Genomic DNA, 18576 nt, shown 5'->3' with positions numbered 1-18576 from the left:
TGTGTAGCTTGGTTATATAGCTTCTGTTTTTCTGACACTATCAAAAACGCGTTCAGTTGCACGATATTTCTAGAGAGAGGAAAGCAAAAAAAGGCAGCTTTTGAACGTGGCATCGACTCTCAAATCCATTCAAAGTTGACATGGTTACTTAATGTATCTCAGTAAATTCATATTAGTCCTACTGTTGGCGAATTCAACCATATCAGGTCCACCAAGAGATGAATCTGAAATCGACATTTGAAATATTTAGACTTTCCGAAGGAGTTTGTTTCTTTCCTTACGTATCCCTAGCATATTTTTTTTCATAAGAGGCTTAGCTGTTTGAAAGAACTGCAGTCACTAACAGAACGAGTACATCTATTTTGGTTTCTACTCGATATAGAGTCAGCCAAGTCAGTCAGTGGATCATTTTGATAACTTTATTTTTGAAGGGCGATGGATACTCAGCTCTATTCATGCCCGGAGGCTATTTTTGAGAGCAATTTACTCCCATTTGCTGTTTAATATTATTTCGCTGTGCAATAAGCTATCTTTGAAATCAGTATAAAAGGTAAATGATGTACCGAAATATAAACATTACACAAAATCTTCCAAATAGACTTGCTTTGTGGGGGAGTAACTAATTTACATAAAGAATAGTGCTTCAGTTCTTAACTGCTACCGCAACAGCAATCGCAGAGCGGTAGATGACAAAAGCGTTTAAATCAAGCACTGCGCGTCAGTGACATGGATATTCTTTAAAGCTATCTGATTCATCTAGAGCAAAAAGCGCTCACGGAAGATTTTCTTTCATGTCATGAATTTTTTATGCGCAAACTTTTCAATTTGGGAATTTTAACGTGCTCAATGTAGGTTATAATATAATGTTTTGCTTTATTTAATTTATCATTTTTGTAAATAATGAAAGGAAGTGAAAGGTCGGTGACTGTCTTCTGTATGCGGTTGGATGTGATATATGGCTTTATGGTGTTCTGCCGTCTTGTTAGTTTGACCGCATGAAGACAAATTTAACAAAATTGATTCCGCGTGTTTCGGAAGAATTTGATGTTATAATGAAACAGAAAAAAAATTTATCAACAGAAAATAAAAACTAAAAACAAGAACACTTCGGCCCGTAGAAAAAAATAGCAATTACATCTGTCTTTTTTAGACTCTTATGCTAAATGAGAATAAGAACCCGCAATATTGAAGTTTGCAAGTCCTCAACATTTGGTTCTTTCTTCTCGTTTGGAACATTCACACTATGTTAAAAACATGAAGAATCTCTATTCGGCAAACTGATGCAGACTGAGCAGTTGATGTTTCTGGCAGTTATAATTAACATAGAATTGATTTGTACTTCGCTTTAATTGCTATTTTTTACCGTGCAAAAGCTGTCACAACAGCAAGGGAAGTTTGAACAAAGTAGCGACGGAAAGTGGTCATCATAAGGAAAGAAAGTTTTTATTAAACTGGTAGAAATAATTTCTTTGCTCACAATTCATCAATAACTTCTTTAAACATTTCATTCTAACCATAAATGAGAGAGGAAACTTGCCACGCAACAGAATTGTATACATTATGATCTAAAAGCACTTAGTCTTAAATTAAATCATATTCCTCATTGCTGTAAAGCTCTTTTCGTTGAGCTTTGAAGACGCCGCACAGATCCCTTCGTTGTGATAAATTCGATTTCCAATAAGTGCTCCTTTAAACCTCAGCAATATGAATAAACGTTTGCGAATAAGGTTACTGCCATTCAGAGCTTTTTGTTGGGTACTGAGCTATCCACTGAAATTGCTAGAACAAGATAGTTCAAGTTATACAGGTGTGTTGAGTGTGTCTGTAATGTAAGAATTTTGGTTAGACTATTTGATTAATAATTTAATCTGTTGGCTTCAAAGATTATCAGAGTCATGCAGCAACAGTATATACTTTCTGTCCTTTTCATTAAAGCATGCTGTTTGGAAGAGATGATGATATTGCTAGGTGATAGTATCGAGCGTTTCAAATCTAACAAATCGTCTTTTTCTTAATTAACATCTTTCCCTGGATATTTGGAATTGAACTTTCCTCAGGTTTTAAATGTGTTCAGTGGAAAAAGTATGAATGGAACTCTTTTGTTACTTTGATCAGTTCAATTTACCAATTTGATGAAAACTTCATTTAGTCTCTGTGCGACTTTTCTGGACCTAAAGCCACTTTCATAGAAAAGAATGCGTGGTATTACCACGGCTCCACACGAATACTTGAAAATTGTGGAAAGATGAAGTAATAAGAGTATGACAAAAATGTAAAAACTTTATCAAAAATAAAATTGGTATATTTTAGAAAGAGGTAGAATGAAATCACCAGTGAACACTGCAAACCATGCACCAAGGTGGCAGAAGAAGTGCTTAAGGTGTTTCAATTAAGGACAATTTGCACCGAAGCAGTTCACATTTTATGTGGACTGGCGAATAACAGTGATTACAGTATTAAAATGCACGAGGAACTGTTTGTCCTAAAAGTAACTTTATTGACTCTTTCACAATTCTACTAATTTCACAGTTCTCTGAATATAGTTATTTCGGAGTCTTGACCTTTGGCCATGACGGGCGTAGGAAGCTAATGCCATTACGTTTAGTGCACTGCTCGCGTCACAGCGTTGCCGCATGAGTTGGTAAGTAAGCCTGGGATGAGCAGCTCATACTGAGACAAAAAGCCTTGTTATTCCAACTTCAGTTTGATTCATATTCCACGCAGTGTAACTATTTTTTAGGGCACCAGTAACAGAAAGGCCGTTTCGAGTTCTCACTTTCAAAATGTATATCATTTGGATCTTTTCTCTTTAGGATGAGAAAACTTCGGACTCACGGGAAGAAATATATTTTCTCTTGTTTTGCAAAGTCTTACCAATTGACTGATGGCCATTAGCCACTCGACAGCCAGCTAACCGTTAGATGGACAACACAACTTACGTCCGGAAGTTCACTTGAACGATTCCAAAATAGATTTCCGGTAATCTGGGTTACTACTGAGGTCAAAATAAAGATAACGAAAGTAACTCCTGACACCTCTCAGTTATCCTAGAGACAGGGTTCAGTTGACCGGGAGACTGATAGTTGTGCCGCTTTCTCCATGACTGAACCAAGCTTAAAAAAATCGTTTCCTTTCAAAGACACTCATCAAGAGAGTATGGCCTTAATGAAGTGATTGGCTTATTCCCCGATCTACGAAGATGGCAAAGGGCAACCCGAAAATGATGAAATTTGCTAGAAAACAGATTTAATTGTTTGGTTAATTTAATTTATGCAATGAGCAGTGTTCATAATAAATGTTGTTGCCTTTGTTGTTGCTATAACAAAAAAGTCTATATCTTAAGTTTGCCACCTTAAATATCTCCCGAAGAGAGTCAACCCCTTTGGCATGAATTCCTAGCAAGGCTGTAACAATTTTCTGCCAGCTAGGCCAGAGTGTTCCTAAGTTGCAATACGGGCTTTTAAGAACAAATTACAACACAATAAGGTTAACCTTATACTGAGCGTTCGGCTTTTTCGCCTCCAGTTGAAAAGTGCTGAAACGAAAGGGGCACTTTTGATAAATGAAAGATCTCGTTCATGCAAGAAAATATAAAACTTAATCTATAGCGGTTATAAATTAATGACAGGAAGATCGTTTCACCATTACTCTGAGTTTCACGCAGCTTGCGCTGCGATCTTCAGACGGTTTGATATTATATTTTCTTATTTAATTATATTTAGATGCATTTCGATGTTGGTATACCGGAGCGGGCCGGTCATATTTTATCGCGTGCTGCTAAGTGAGTGTTTCACGAAGGCACGCACGCCGTGACCAAATTAAAGGCTCCATTAAAATAAACTATATATTGATCTCGGTCGGAAATAAGTTAGTAAAACTTACTTCAACTCATGCAATTCCTAACTTATTCCGTAATAACGCTTTCAAAATTTCAAGGCATGTGCGGTGGGTCATTTGAGGTAAACGTTGATTAGATCGTAGAGATGGTAACTAACCACAGCACCGCTCATTTTAAAATATCCGTATCTAAGCCCCAACTTCATATCGAGTGCCTAATAATTATATTGGTGGCACACCTAGAACCTAAAAAAATGCCGCATTACAGTGTGGTTAGAGAATCTTCTTTCTTAAACATATATAGAGAAATCATTGGGCGCATGTCCATAGATTCTTATGCTTTCCGTGGGACCTATCTGTCACTTCTCAAAGAATGGAAGGAAATATCTCGCAGATACACTGAGAAGTCCGTTCCTTATCTTTTCCAAAAGTGGTTTCGGGTCTCTCTTTTTTTCTGCATATAATTTTGGTTTGTTTGTTTGTATCTCAATATCAGTAGGCTATTGGAATTTTTCCGGGTGCACTTTTGGGTGGAATGGTTTGACTGAGGTCCTGGGAAGAAGTGGAATTATTACGCAACATTGCCAGCGCGACGCCAAGGGTGCAAAATTGGTACCAGACCTCAACACCTCCGCGGCCTCTCCATCATCATGGGCCGATGAGTTCGATGAATTCTCCTTTCCACATGATTTAGATCTTTCGAACTCTTTGTTTTACTTTTAAAGATGGGTAAATTGAATGTAACTATGCTGCGATACCTCTCTTCTGAGGAATTCAGAGTTCTTACGGCGGTAAGGAAATATTATTCTCCGCGTTTATTTTCCACATGGCCTATTCGTCAGAATGTTCATATTTTTAAAAGAAAAAAAGGTAACTTTTGAAAAACGATCCAGTCATTAAACTCAATCAGTGAATCTAGAATGCCTTTGTTTAGGTACCGTAAGATTCATGGGTTTAAAATCATACAGGAATCACAAGTAAACACTTTGATCCAAAAGTAAAATGTTTGTTAGCAATATACATAGCACATTTTCCGGGCTCCATAACGTGATAAAGCCACGAATGATGTTGGGAGCACTCGATTCGTGATATTAAGTTTTTTTAGTTTTCTTCTAACATCCCAAGTGGCTTTATCATGTTATAAAGCACGAAAAAAAATGCATTCTATTGCTATTATGACATTACTAGTTACATGCAGGCTCTCTAACCTGATAAAGCATCCGCTTGGAAACTGAATTGACCAATGAGATGATGCATACTATATTCATTGTGTCGTAATTTATAGTAGTATTAAGGTGGCTGAACACAGTTTTCGTGCACGCTTTTGCTGATGCAATTCAGTGCGTGCACATGGATTGTAAAAAACAAACATGCCGTCAATAGAGCGGTCATTTTATTTACTCAATATGTACCCGCACTATCTGCTATTTTTCTCTATAGTTGGCGCAGTGTATTGAGGGCTTTAATCTTTTATTACAAAGATATGTTAGAAAAGTTAATGGTGCAAAGAACCCAGCAATTCTCAGTTTTTTCGTCGTTACTGAAAGAAACCAGTTAAATGTAGGGCGTGCGTAGTGAGTAAAAAAATTGTGATTGAATGGTAAATTGCTTTCTCAGAAATATGCCTATTTCTTAAGAACCACTAATTAGAATTTCACGAAATATGGCACAAAAATAATTTAGGAAATAAGTAACGGGAGTATCAAAAAAAAAACTGATTTTAAACAAAGGAAATTCTAGAAAATCGAGCGAATGTTCAACAAGGTATAATCAAAGACCTCTCTGCTAAATTGTTAGCAAAATGGTGTTAACTTGTGAGTATTGTTACAATCTCCTTGCATACAAATTATAAAGAAAATCTAATGACTAGATTTTCTACAAAGTAACAAAACCGATTTTAATTGCCTATTTATATCTATTCATGTCGTCATGGAAATGGCACATACATCACCTTAACTATCGAAAAAACAAAGTTTATGTTGTTAACTTGCTTGCTGCCAGTTTTGGCGACCGAGAGATCAAGGGTTTTAGAGAAAATGGTGGAAGAAACAAAGGTATCAAAAACTGTGTTCAGCCACCTTAATAAGATTATCATGTCATCTGTGCACATGTACATTTCAGCTTCCAAAAGCTGTAGATGTCTCAGGTTACTGATGTGACAAAGATGTGTCTGCCATTGGCAGACACATCTTTGTCAAACTTTTTTTAACTAGTGGTCCTGCTGTATGTTGGTCTGTTTAAGGAAGTTATGTTGGTGAGCATGCACTGACACATCCTCTTTGTATATTTTTCAAGGTTGAAATGGGTATGAAGAACCATGAATTGGTACCGACCCCTCTTGTAGCTTCTATTGCAGACCTCAAACATGGAGGCTCCCACAAAATCCTACGTGAACTCACCAAACATAAGTTGGTGTGTTATGAAAAGTCTGGCCGTGGTAAGACTTTGATATAAAAATGTCTTTGGCAGAAAATTTGAATTAAAAAAAGTGAGCAAATAGAAGTCACATGAAGATTACATGAAATAGATAGGAAGTCTGGAGAGAACACTTTTTAACATTTGACTGTTTATTTCTGTCAAGTGAAAGAAAAGATGTTATAGTCTCATTCCAAATGGTCTTCAGGGCTTTAATGGACGATCAAAACTGCCTAACATACCTGTATAGGTACAGTATATTAATTGCCTCATGTAGTAAAAGGGAATTGTCTTCCCAACAAGATAATTCATTATTGTTTTTTTCTCAGTTCGTGAGCACGCAGTATTCTACAAATCTTGCAATTTGATTGGTTCCAAGAGTGGGCAGTATTCTCCCCATCTGGCCCACTCACAGTGGGTGGTATCCATTTCACTTGAGTCACCTTGCAGAACATCTTCAGCCTTGTTGCAATTATTCACAAATATATCTCATTTTGCTGGCTGGGCAGAATTTTTGAGCGAAGACTTTGGTCACAACCTTTTGGCGAAAAATAATGTTAATTCTTTCTTCTCTCTCGCTCTCAAATCACTTTAATTTTTCTGCAAAAATCAATTTTGAAATAAATTTTGTGGTACTAAATTTGTTTTCAAAAAGATTGAAATGTTACGAAAACACAATTTGTTATTTAGTATTCCTTCACATACATACATACATACTTTTATTGATGCTCCCTAAATGGGTTTTTCAGCTCAATAGGATTAAAAACTACAAATTTAGAATTTAAGTTAATTAAGGGTATAAATACAATAAGATCATAAATTACAAAAAAAGAAAACATCATCAAATATCATATCACAAAAAGTGACTCAGAAAGTTAAAATGAGAGGTAGTTGCAGTTAACAAATTGGTTAATCAATGTGACTCTCATTTGTTAATATCTGAATTATTCAACACAATTTGTTCATTTGTAAAACGTTGAGCAAAGTTTTGAGTTCTTTTATACACCGAATGCAAATGTGGCGTCCAATTTGTATTGCCATTGTTCTGGACTGACTAGCCTTGTCTTCACGTGGAAACACAAAAGGATTATTACATGGGTGAGAGGCTAGTCAGTCCAGAACAATGGCAATTCAAATTGGATGCCATATTTGCATTTGGTGTATAGATACACTTTTGCCTATTCTTTGCAATTCCCTTGCATTTAGACATTTCTACCATAAATTTCACAACAGAAACTGAAGGAATTCGATGAATAAAAGTGGCATTAAATCCCCTTGTGTCTAGTTGGAAAGAGTCTCATTGACTTCAGCTTTTTCGTGGAAGAAAAACTGATTTACACATGCCATTGCAGAAAACAAACAAGCAGACGGACAACTTCAAAACACACATTTGCATTGACTTACAATTTGACTTTCCGTGACATTTTAAAACACAACAGAGGTAAATCTTTGAAGATTAATCATCATTGGAAATAAACAGTACTTTCTGTAAGATCTCTGAGTGTTTTTTTTTTTTTTGTAAGAAGATTGTCGCATGGTCATTTAACTCGTGTGTGTTTGTCATACCAGTACTGTTGTCTATTCAAAAGTGTACACTTTTTCCTCTTCAATTGACAGGTATCACATTGTGATAGTTACTTATCAAAAAATGTTTCAAAGTTTGCTCAGAAGCTTTTTAAGTTGCCTTTTCAAATAAAAATGTTTCAGTAAAAGCTTTCTCTTTAATTTGAATGACATCTGTTTTCTTTATCATCCACTCGCTAACAAATTGTTAAGTTTATGGAAGATTTTCCCATAATTAAACTCATAATTGTTAGTAGCCCTTAATCATTCAGATTCTTTTGGCAATCATTTTTTAAGTGTTAGAAAAAAAACAAAAATGTTATTCCCCAGCAAATATAGTTCCGTATTGGGAAAAACTGTGCCCTCTGTCTTGAGTATATATTTGTTAGTATGTATTAATTGGTGATAGTAATAATAATAATTAACTTTAATAGCTAACACAATTACTGGTAACCCAGTAGTTTACATTGTGGGCTATAAAAAAATAATTCAAATTGAACATAACATTGTTAAGAATCCCAACTGGCGGGAGGCAAACCAGTTGGCTATTTACAAGCATGGCCGAGGATTTGAACTCGGAGCCACCGTGAAACAAATTCAGGTAGTGGTCAGGGCGGGACTCAAACCCGGGAACGACGGATTGTGAGTCCGACATGCTGACCACTCGGCCACGCTGCCTCACTTGTGTTAGAATTACTGTTAAACTTACTGATGTGAGTGCTGATTATTTTCCATGAAAGTTGAAGGCTACAGACTTACATTCAGTGGATATGACTTCCTTGCTCTGAAGGCTTTAACAACTAGAGGGAGCGTCCAGTCAGTTGGGAATCAAATTGGTGTTGGAAAGGAGTCGGGTATGTAATGATACTTCTGTTTTCATTTTACGCAAAGTTCAAGTTGCCACAAAGGAGTAAGCAAATAAACTACTTTTTCCTCACTAAGTATTGTAATAGTTGTATTTCCTTGATTAAATGCCTCCCTCCAATAAATGCCAATCAGGATTGAGATTACTGTAACCTTAAAAGCTACAGATGAGACAATAAACTAGGCTTAATCTTGGGGTTATTATAAATGCTTCTGTCAGTGTTTTCATCATTTTAGCATATTTTAATCACTTTTTTTATATCTTGTATGCTTCTATGTATTTTATAATATCAGATGCACATATGTGGGGAATATTTATTTCTGCCAGAGACAAGACAATTAACAATTATTGGATGAGGCTGAGCAAAATATTGTGATTTGTCCTAGCGAGCAGATCAATTATTTGGTGAAGCCGAAGGCTGAGGCAAATAATTGATCTGCGAGACACTGACAAATCACGATACTTTGTGATAACTGAGTTCAATAGTTGTTTTATTATTTGATCACCGAGTTTGTTTTCAAAATGGTGGGAAAAATCCATCATATGATAATTATAATTCACCTCCCATTATGAAATAATTTTTGTTCTATCTTCATGGAATGCAAAATGATGGAACAATTTTGTCACAACAATTTTTGTAAACAAAAAGTGTGCTATCTCAGCTTTTCGGTATCTAACCCAAAGTAAGTGGGGGTTTTCATCACTTACAAACAGTCCAAATAGTTTAGAGAGCTGATCATATCAGAGTTCCCATTAACGTACAGGTGTGCATCTTATACGCACTAAAAGTGAAAAGGACGCACAGTTTTTGCCAATGTGCATTCTCGGGACACAGGAAAAAGGTTCTGACTAGTTAGGAGACTAGGTCTGGCAGGCCCTACCCAAGAATTTTTGCGATCATCATGGCATGTCCTTTGACCTGCCATTTTGTCATGGTCAAGTGCATGTCTGCTCAGTGATACAGATCTGGGGGATGATATCCAAGTGAAGAAAGGCAAATTTTGTCCTAAATGGTTGGAGGAGTTTCAATGGTTAACATATGATTGGACTGAAAAACAAATGGTTGTTGTAAAGAAACATGAGCACACCTTATTCCAAAATTAAAGCTCTATTAATAGTGTTAACACCTGGTCTTGGCTTTTGCCTCTCTGTTAGAAACTATAAAATCAAATTTTAGTAAAATGCAGGGAACCCCTAAAAAGCTAAAAGGAACCCCTAACTTTTTGGAACTGGGGGTCCTAAGGACCCTTAACTATCAAAACTAATGGGAACTCTGCATATGTAGTCATATTAGGGAAGGGAACATTTACCTTCGTTAAACAACTGTTACCTTACTTTTGCAACTTTTACAACTCCATGCCAGAAAACTCAAAGTCAATCACAGTTGCAGGTTTGCCATGCAATTTTTTTCCTTCAAGCTGTCTTGAATGTACAGGGGATTGAATTGTGGAAGTTGACTTCTCTTTTAAAACTCAGAGGTTGTGGCAGTTTAGGCTTCTAGTAGTGTACATAATTATGTATATGAGATCCTTTTTTTGTAGGAATTTTTAATATAAATTCAGTCTTCTGTTATTTGTAGATATTTTCATTATTGCTGATGAAGAAGAAAACCAGCATGCTCTCAAATTACACAGGTTTGTGTGGAGATGACAGATTTAACCATCTTTAGTAAATGGTTCACTTACATATATGTTGGTAATTAATAATTGTTTGACTCTGACTGTCACGTGTAGTCACTTTTGATGTGGATCAGGATATCATGTGTGATTTGGTTATGCTCTGCAAGTCTTTTTCAAGCAATTAGGTTAACTGGATATGTGAACTTTAAAAAGCATTTTATTCAATGCTGAATTACTGGTATTGGAGAGACTGGCTGAATAAGTCTGATACAGCAAAGAATCATGGGGCATAATGGAGACATCTTACTCTTGGAGACATAGACTGGTGATGTTTCAGAGTAAGCCCACAACACTGAACACTACCTAATGGGGAACAAAGTAAAGTTTATTGAAGGTGAAATGCATTGTTTAACTCAGTGGTGAAAGAGGACTTAAACCCTTCAATATCAGCATGGATAGTGGAATAGAAATCCCAGAAGCCTGGATGCCAATAGTCAAGAAACACATCCAAAGGAAAGCTGTGAATAGTAGTCACCCTGAAAGGAACACATCCTGTAGATTGGTCGATCACAGCCGCTGAATACCAGTCAATCAAAGCAACAAGTTGTGTTCCATAATTCAACACATATCCAGTAAACATCAGTGCTAGAAAAATAGCAGCAGTATATGAATGTAGCTGAAATGTCATAATCCATTTGGAGAGGACTACCACTGGAGACAAAAACATGATAGTTTGTTACCCGTGAACTTTTTTAGCTATCATCTATATCTCTTCTTTTTTTTTTTTTTTTTACTGCATACAGAACCTTTGGCTCTCTATTGTTGCTAACTGTTTATGTCACATAGCTCAGATCAGCAGCAGCTCCATCCTCCCAGTTTTTTTTTTTTATCTTATCTAGTAATAGTCAGATGATGTCAGGTTACACTGAAGAAAATAATTTGTAACTACTGCTTAAAAAAAATGAAACATTTATACAGTCTTCAAAACAGACTTATTAAACACTCTTTTTATTTCATTTAACTTCAGTTGATATTTCATTTTCATTTATTACTCTACTTTCTCAAAAGACTTGGACGAACCTCTTTCCGCAAGCTCAAGCAGAAGCGAGACTACTTGAAACATCGTAAAAATGTCTCGTGGTTATATCTGTCACGTTTAGCTGCAGTCAAAGAATATGCATACATGAAGGTGTTGTGGGAATGTATCTGTTTTGTTTTTTAAAATAGTGTTGATAGATTGTGTATTCCTCTCTTAAAACAGCCAGAGAACTAACCAATACTTTTTATTTGGATTGAGTTATTCAGTGTCAGATAATTTGCTCACCTATTGTTAAAACAAATCTGGAACCAATTTGTTCATCTTAACTTTTGTTCTTTTATAAGGCTCTTTATGACAATGGATATCCAGTTCCAAGGCCAATTGATTTTAATCGTCATGCTGTAATTATGGAACTTGTTGATGGACACCCACTGTGAGTTTTAGCTTTTAAACTTACTGTGAGTCAAGTTTATTCCTTTCCTGTACTGGTACAGTGGTGTTTTGTGTAATTCTGGTTATTCCTTCTTGTGAAATAACTTATGAATGGGTGTAAATAAGTACTTGTTGCCTCCCCCTTTCAGGTGGGAATATTTTCCTGACCTTTTGGGATTTATAAATTATGATGCTTTGACCAGGATAAGATCTCTGTATTAAGTGTAAAGTTGCATTAGCAGAGCAGTGATGAATGTCATGGAGGGTAGTTTACACTTAATATCTTGTGATGATAAACCAGTTTGAATGAACCCTCCTCAGGTGTCAAGTTCATGATGTTTCTGATCCATCGGAGTTATACAGCGACTTGATGGAGTTAATTGTGCGACTTGGAAGCTTTGGTCTCATCCATTGTGATTTTAATGAATTCAACTTAATCATCAACGACAGAGATCAAGTGACCGTAATTGATTTTCCTCAGATGGTTTCAATATCTCATCCAAATGCACGGTGGTAAGCCGTTTCACAGTTAGATTGTTAAGGGCTAGTGTGAAATAAACGTCACCAAAATCTCAGCATTACGCAGTCATTTATTAATTCATTATTTTGAATTAATGTACGTTGGATCATTGTTATTATTAAATGTCACTAGTAGTTAATTATATTGATATACATCCATATAAAGTTAACTCAACAGTTTGGTTACAGGGATTACGTGTTTCCTGTCTTTTATCAAGTTGTGATCAATAATAAAATCTTCGTGCTATGTAAATAAAATGTAAGCCGGAGGATAATAAAAATTAAGCAAGTGATCAAATCAAAGATTGCATGGTATAACAACAAAGGAGTACAAACTTCATTTTATTTTCTTGTTCAAGGTATTTTGACCGAGATGTACAGTGCATCAGAGACTTCTTTTTTCGAAGGTTTTCTTATTCAAGTGAACTCTATCCTCGATTTGCCGATGTAAAGTAAGTTGAAAAAGTTGAGCTAGAATGTTTTGTGAACAAACAATTAAATGAACATTGGCTCGCTTACAATAATGCTGAGCTTCTCTGGAGGATATTCCTTTGTTATTTAAAGTAAGTATTCAATTGTAGTAAATTCTAACTCTTTTCTTAACAGACGACTCCATAACTTGGATGTTGAAGTGGAAGCCAGTGGCTTTACGAGAGACATGTCTGATTCATTTGATGAGGTATATCTCAGCTCGACCCAATACAGGAAAGAAAAACTTCCTGATAAATGTCTAGCTCATTCTAAACCCTTTTTGTTTCTTTTAAACTGGATGTAATACTTAAGGTGTGTGAGATACCAATCTTATTGGACTGAGTAAGTTGTCTGGGTAAAATATTATTTCTATCCTTGGGCATTAAATGGGAAAACTGAGTGATTTGTTCAATATGCAACTAGTGTAGTGATAACGGCGAATTATGTGATTATCGCAGTCTATGAACTGGAAGATTTTACGCTTGTAACCCAGTCTGTACATACTCTACGATTTAATGCCGTTAGTTGTCGGCGTAAAATTCTACTGTGTGCATTTTACCGACTGAAAGAAACTACGCCGTTAGCAAACGGCGTGAAATCTTACCGTATATATATCAGCAACTGAAAGAGATTATGCCGTTAGTTAACGGCGTAATGTCTTTCGTTCGGAATATTAGCAGTGGAAGAAAATCACGCCGTTTGTTAACGGCGTAAAATCTACCAGTATGTATATCACCGACTGAAAGAAATTACTCCGTAAGTTATTGGCGTAAAATCTTACAGTATATATAAACAGTACAAGAAATTCACAGGTTCAAGGGAAAGGAAGTTAGGAAACGATTTTCACGTCATATTCAGAGTGAACGAACAGGGATACAATCCCCTCCCTCCCCTCCCGGGCGATCCGCATTTATTACGATCATGAGACACAGAGCTTACATACATACATACATACGTGAGTTGACCACTCCCCATGGGGGCTTTTCAGGGCCAATTCCAACCCATCCCACCCCAAGGGAGGACATCCACAACACAGTATTCTCGTGCGTGGGAAATTAACGTCTCCTACCCCTAACCCTGCAGGAGACGGGGCCTACGGTTTATTCGTCCTTATCCGAGAAGACTAGGATATCTATCCATTTCTTTATCATAGAAAGGTAGCAAATTCTCCTCACTTATTTTAAGACCATGAGTATCGAGCTTCTATGTAATACAGGCTACAGATGAATTCAAAGCTTGTGAGGCTGGCAGCGCTAGGGAAGCGGCTTATGGAGATAAAACTACATCCGACGAACAAAGCGAAAGTGACGACGGTGACACAGCTATACAAAGCTCTGGAGGTTGGTGGAATGTATAGTCTATGCAGACATGAAAGTAGCTTAGAGGGGAGGGGTGGAGCGAGGGACATATGTATGTGTTACTTTCAAATTGGTGCTTTAAAATAACCCACATTGTGATATGTCCAACAGCAGGCGACAAATTTGCCTTCTCTTCACAATTTTGGGTTGCCCTCAATTTCCCTTTGCTCTGCTTTAGATAACCCAGTGGAAACTGCAGGACCTGAACGTGACCTCTCAAACGAGCAAGACTCGAGAATGGGCGAAGAAATCCCAGGGCAGGAACAGAGCGAGGACTGGGATTTAAAAGAGTTGAGTAATCAAAACAAACTTTATCGGCCTTACCGTGATCTAAAGAGTCACGTGATGGGCAACAGCCCGGATGGTGATGCCAGCAACCAATCAAAACCTTTGACTGCGTCATCAATCGACTCCAAAGAAATAAGAACTAGAGTAAAAAAGAGTTTAGAGAAGAAACAGAGAGAGATACGGAGGAGAAAGCGAGGTGAATCTTCAGCGGTTACTCGATCAAGGAGGGAAAATAGAGAAGCTGTCAATCATGGAGCACAAGCTTGGAATGACGGCTGGTGAGCATGGTAACAAGGAAAAGGCGACAGAGGCTACTGAGGAGGAGTTAAGTGAAGGACGTGGGCTATTAACTCGCTTTCTTTAATTTAAACCCTGCTAAAAAAAATTTTGATTGCTAAATGTTCGGAATTTATTAAATATTTCAAGCAGGCTTCATAGGTCAATATTTACATCAAACAAAACATCCACTGTTTAAATAGTTTTCAAAATCAAACTTTAACCAGTAAAATCAATATTCTTAGTCTTGAGATGGTACAAATCAAAATATATTAACTCTGAAAAATTATCTCTGTTCTTTGTTCTCTTGACACGATAAGAAATATTTATAGACTACAACAAAATTGCGATGTAATTGGACGTTCCATTTACACGACAAATTGTTCGGTTTTGTATGTTTTAGATAGTCGTTCAACTGCGAAGAAGAATAACCGGTCATTATCAAATTTTCCCTTTGTATTACTGTAGAGGAAATTCATCTCGAGCCGTAGGGAGCTTGCAGAACGTAGAGATGGCCGCTGGTCATTGGTAATGGGTAGACATTACACCCTTCCTTTCTGAAACCCAGTCAGGAGCTATAATGAAGTAGCCTCGATCTCGTGCGCTAGTGTTGGTGAAAAATGAATTTTCGTGTACGTAGTCGTAATCTTCAGAACTTGTGTTGTATGTGGGGTCCACTCGAGGCCTTAGTAAGTGTGTAAGGGTTGCTTCTCCCATACCACAGGATCCGTACCTGGAGACATTGATATAAAAATCAAATGTTCAAATTTGATAAGTTACGGACCCATCACAAACTGTACACATTTTTACCTGACAGAGATATTGAGTAGCAAACATCTCTTATCATCGCGCCTCCCGTCGCGTTCACTGCAATACATTGCAATACATTACTTGTTAACAGAAGGCGTGCAACTTACTTATTTAGGTGCTCCAACAACCTCTTCACTCTTAAATAATCACAAAATTCACACTTTCCTTCCGGGTGATTGAAGTGATGGGGGTGTGCTTGTTCCACGACTTGAGTTTGGGTTATCTCGGCAACTTTGTCTTCATCCCTAACGAACAAGCCGTAAAATATAATAATTTTTTAGCACAGTGCACAAATCCATTGACATAATACCATATTTGGACTGACAGTAAGGGATGAGTGGAGGAAGACAACTGGTAAGAGTTGGCACTCTTCCCAAATCCTTTCAATTTCCGTTCGATATTTTGTTTCTCATTTGTGTTTGTCAGGCAGACACCCATGACCCCGAAAGACTTACAGTGGTGATGCATCATGTATCGTACTCAGAGCAGCTTTTCGGGTTAAGAGAGAATACATGGTGGTCAAAACGAATTTAACAATACCGATTTAACGACTATCCGAGGTCCGCCCTCCAACACTCTCTGAAGTTCAGCGAACTAAGAATTGTCATTCTCAGCTTCAGTAACCTTTATGTCTTAAGCAATACACACTTTTCCTAGAGAAATTCACTAACCTTACTGATGTAACAGATTTGGGACGTGGTGGAAGTGTGGGGCGTTCTGTTACCCTTTGGGACCGAGCACTTTTTGCTCGTTGTTGAAAATATAACTCCTTTGTAAATTGAGGTTTCGTAGTTTTCTTCTCCGTGGCTTTAGGTACACTCTGTTTCATATGTACAGAACTCGAGGACGCATTGTTTAATGTGTTCATGAAGTTGTGAACAACTGCCTTTTCTGAAAGGAAACCAAGAAACTCTAATTTAACCCAAAACAACAGAAGATCACCGCTGACCGGGAATCATGGAAGACAATAGATAAAAAAAACATTGAATTACCATATTCATTTGAAGACCGCAACCATTTGTTAACGCCAGGCAGAACAGGCCGCTTCGCCTTCGCCCAAACGGAAAAAAACATAAGGTAATTTAATTGAAAGTAGCAGAGAGTAGTCAGGCCACAGTGGACCCCAGTGCGTTTCTACAAATTGTCATGTACTATGCTCAAATTTTAATGATTCTCCTTCATGTTGTACCGCCGATTATCTCAGTTCCCATATTTTACTTCAGAAAACTGCGTGCTTGATTTGACCTCCACAACTGAATTGAGAAATGAAAATCGTTTTTGACAAAAGCGCAACTTCAAAACAAATAGGATGGAAAATCTGTCGCAATCCTCATTAATTAACAGAATAAGTTCCTATTCTGCTAATGTCATACCTCGCGTCTTTCAGATCTACTGTGTAGTTCAGCTTTCTGTCCAGCCACAGTATAGTGTCGATCTGCCGATGAAATTTAAAAAGTAATAATTTCATTGAATGGTACCCACACGGCACCGGGATAACACTAACTTTCTATCTATTGTTCAAATACCTCGATCCCGTTTCGTGCTGGTCACTTCTCCTCGCCAGGCCTCCTCCACTAATTCTAATGTTGGCTGAATAAATTTCTGTAACAAAGCCTTTTCTGAATGTGTGGCTAGGCAAGAAAAATAAAGAAAAAATCCAAGAAATAACAGTAAGAAAACACAACCCTAAGGTAATGACAGAACTGTGGCTAGTGCAATTTGCCTTCATCCGTTTTATTATTTCGTTTTTCATTGGATATGCTAACACCTCTCGTGCACTAAAATCCCTGTGTCAGCTGTGCGGGTCAATTGTTGAAGTCCTTTAGTGTCTTTAGTTTACTTTGAGCGACACCTAGTAAAGAGATACTTCCAAATAATCTGCACGTGTTTACTTTTTCCTCTCAGAACTCTTTCGATGAAATTCCTTGGTCTCTCAGAATTAACATCCAAAAAGTGAAATTAACGTCAAAGTTTTTCATGTCCTCTTGAGATTCTCGTTTGACTTAACATTTTGGACCACTCAAATAAACAATAGGATACCTTGACTGACTTGACAAGTTGGTGCGTCTGAAGGATTAAAAGCTTTCGGCTAATATCTATATTGTCCTTCTACAGGAAAACTAAAAATTGTTCAAAAGGAACTATGTGCGGTAGAAATCAATGCTTTCGTAGGTAAGTACAGATGAGAGGGACACAAAATTATAAATAACCATTTTTATGGGAAGAAATCCTTGCGAAGAAAAATCCTTGCAAACAAACTTTGTGACCTTCCTGTTTCAATGGCGTTTCCTGACGACATATTGGGAACTTATTATCGGAATTTGCGTCATGAAATGTGCGACAATGGTAGACATAGCATTATTCATTGCTGAAAATTAATTAAAGTACCTGCCGATCTGGAGTCGTCGGGTGTTGTTACGTCAACGTCTAATCGAAAATTCCATGGTTTGTGTGTGCTCACAGTGGACAAAGCTTTCACAAAATCTTCTTTAAAATCGAGGTAATTGCCGGTCTGATGCGCTCGCATCGTCTTTCTGTCGGGTTTCTGAAGGAACAAGGATTATAGATTCGTGTTATAATCATTCATGAGTATTTCAACTGATGAAAAACATTTTAAAATCCGACCGGTACAAAACAAATCATAGTAGTGACTTTACAGTAATACTTTCAAATTAAAACCGGGAGGAAAGGCAGCCATGTGAATTTATATGCCTATAAGTTTAGATGTTAACTAGCTTATACATGACTTGGCTTGACTAGGCAATTAAGCAAGTATTAAGAGACCGAACCTTTGGTACCGGTGGATGATGTTTGCTGCTTTGCAATCCGCGAGCCTTTTGAAGGTGAAGTTGAAAACCAGGTCTCCTGCTTGAATAGTCAGTAGTGTAGATTGACTTTCCCATCGTGTGTTTCTCCGGTAGCAAATTCGGAGGCAACTGTACCCACTGTGGCATTTTTAGAAACAAAGTGCAGTTAAAAGATGGCTGGGTGAAAACTGTTCGCAGTTACTATGATAAAAGTAATGTCTTATGTGCCAACATCCACGCTAGATCGAGATTAGATAAAGCACAAATTGTAAACTAA

General features: G+C 37.2%; 2 protein-coding genes across 4 annotated transcripts; one reads left to right on the top strand and one right to left on the bottom strand.

Annotated features, from left to right (window-relative positions):
- The first annotated feature begins 4455 nt into the window (after positions 1 to 4455).
- On the top strand, positions 4456 to 14971 carry LOC111319763 (uncharacterized). Its single transcript, XM_022922533.2, has 11 exons — positions 4456 to 4628; positions 6133 to 6274; positions 8556 to 8669; positions 10260 to 10314; positions 11368 to 11488; positions 11683 to 11771; positions 12092 to 12283; positions 12649 to 12741; positions 12896 to 12968; positions 13977 to 14100; positions 14297 to 14971. Exons 1-11 carry the CDS (start codon positions 4563 to 4565, stop codon positions 14686 to 14688), a joined length of 1461 nt encoding a protein of 486 aa, XP_022778268.2. The 5' UTR covers positions 4456 to 4562; the 3' UTR covers positions 14689 to 14971.
- Positions 14792 to 18574, bottom strand: LOC111320021 (uncharacterized). Of its 3 annotated transcripts, none has more exons than XM_088757172.1 (8): positions 18282 to 18572; positions 17881 to 18037; positions 17019 to 17123; positions 16864 to 16927; positions 16485 to 16546; positions 16164 to 16383; positions 15600 to 15737; positions 14792 to 15415 (listed from the first exon to the last, which is right to left on the bottom strand). In XM_088757172.1, exons 1-8 carry the CDS (start codon positions 18444 to 18446, stop codon positions 15205 to 15207), a joined length of 1122 nt encoding a protein of 373 aa, XP_088613298.1. In that variant the 5' UTR covers positions 18447 to 18572; the 3' UTR covers positions 14792 to 15204. The 3 variants fall into 3 exon arrangements, 2 of the variants coding, with proteins under 2 accessions (XP_088613298.1, XP_022778558.2); XM_022922823.2 differs by having other exon boundaries at positions 16485 to 16542; positions 16866 to 16927; positions 18282 to 18571; XR_016000070.1 differs by having other exon boundaries at positions 15285 to 15415; positions 15493 to 15737; positions 18282 to 18574.
- Positions 18575 to 18576: the final 2 nt, after the last annotated feature.

The sequence above is a fragment of the Stylophora pistillata genome, chromosome 4, assembly GCF_964205215.1.
Source record: "Stylophora pistillata chromosome 4, jaStyPist1.2, whole genome shotgun sequence".
Lineage (NCBI taxonomy): Eukaryota > Metazoa > Cnidaria > Anthozoa > Scleractinia > Pocilloporidae > Stylophora > Stylophora pistillata.
Note: the sequence above shows the minus strand (reverse complement) of the source record. Positions and strands in the feature narration are given on the sequence as shown.

What these genes read in the sequence shown, in the direction of transcription:
- LOC111320021 (XM_088757172.1), bottom strand. Translation starts at nt 18,446, where the DNA reads ATGCCACAGTGGGTACAGTTGCCTCCGAATTTGCTACCGGAGAAACAC. An exon ending in CGACGACTCCAGATCGGCAG is followed by an intron (nt 17,124 to 17,880) that starts GTACTTTAATTA and finishes TTTCTTGCCTAG; the next exon opens with CCACACATTCAGAAAAGGCT. An exon ending in AGATCTGAAAGACGCGAGGT is followed by an intron (nt 16,547 to 16,863) that starts ATGACATTAGCA and finishes TTCCGTTTGGGC; the next exon opens with GAAGGCGAAGCGGCCTGTTC.
- LOC111319763 (XM_022922533.2), top strand. Translation starts at nt 4,563, where the DNA reads ATGGGTAAATTGAATGTAACTATGCTGCGATACCTCTCTTCTGAGGAA. An exon ending in TTATGAAAAGTCTGGCCGTG is followed by an intron (nt 6,275 to 8,555) that starts GTAAGACTTTGA and finishes TTTCCATGAAAG; the next exon opens with TTGAAGGCTACAGACTTACA. An exon ending in TGTCTGATTCATTTGATGAG is followed by an intron (nt 12,969 to 13,976) that starts GTATATCTCAGC and finishes TATGTAATACAG; the next exon opens with GCTACAGATGAATTCAAAGC.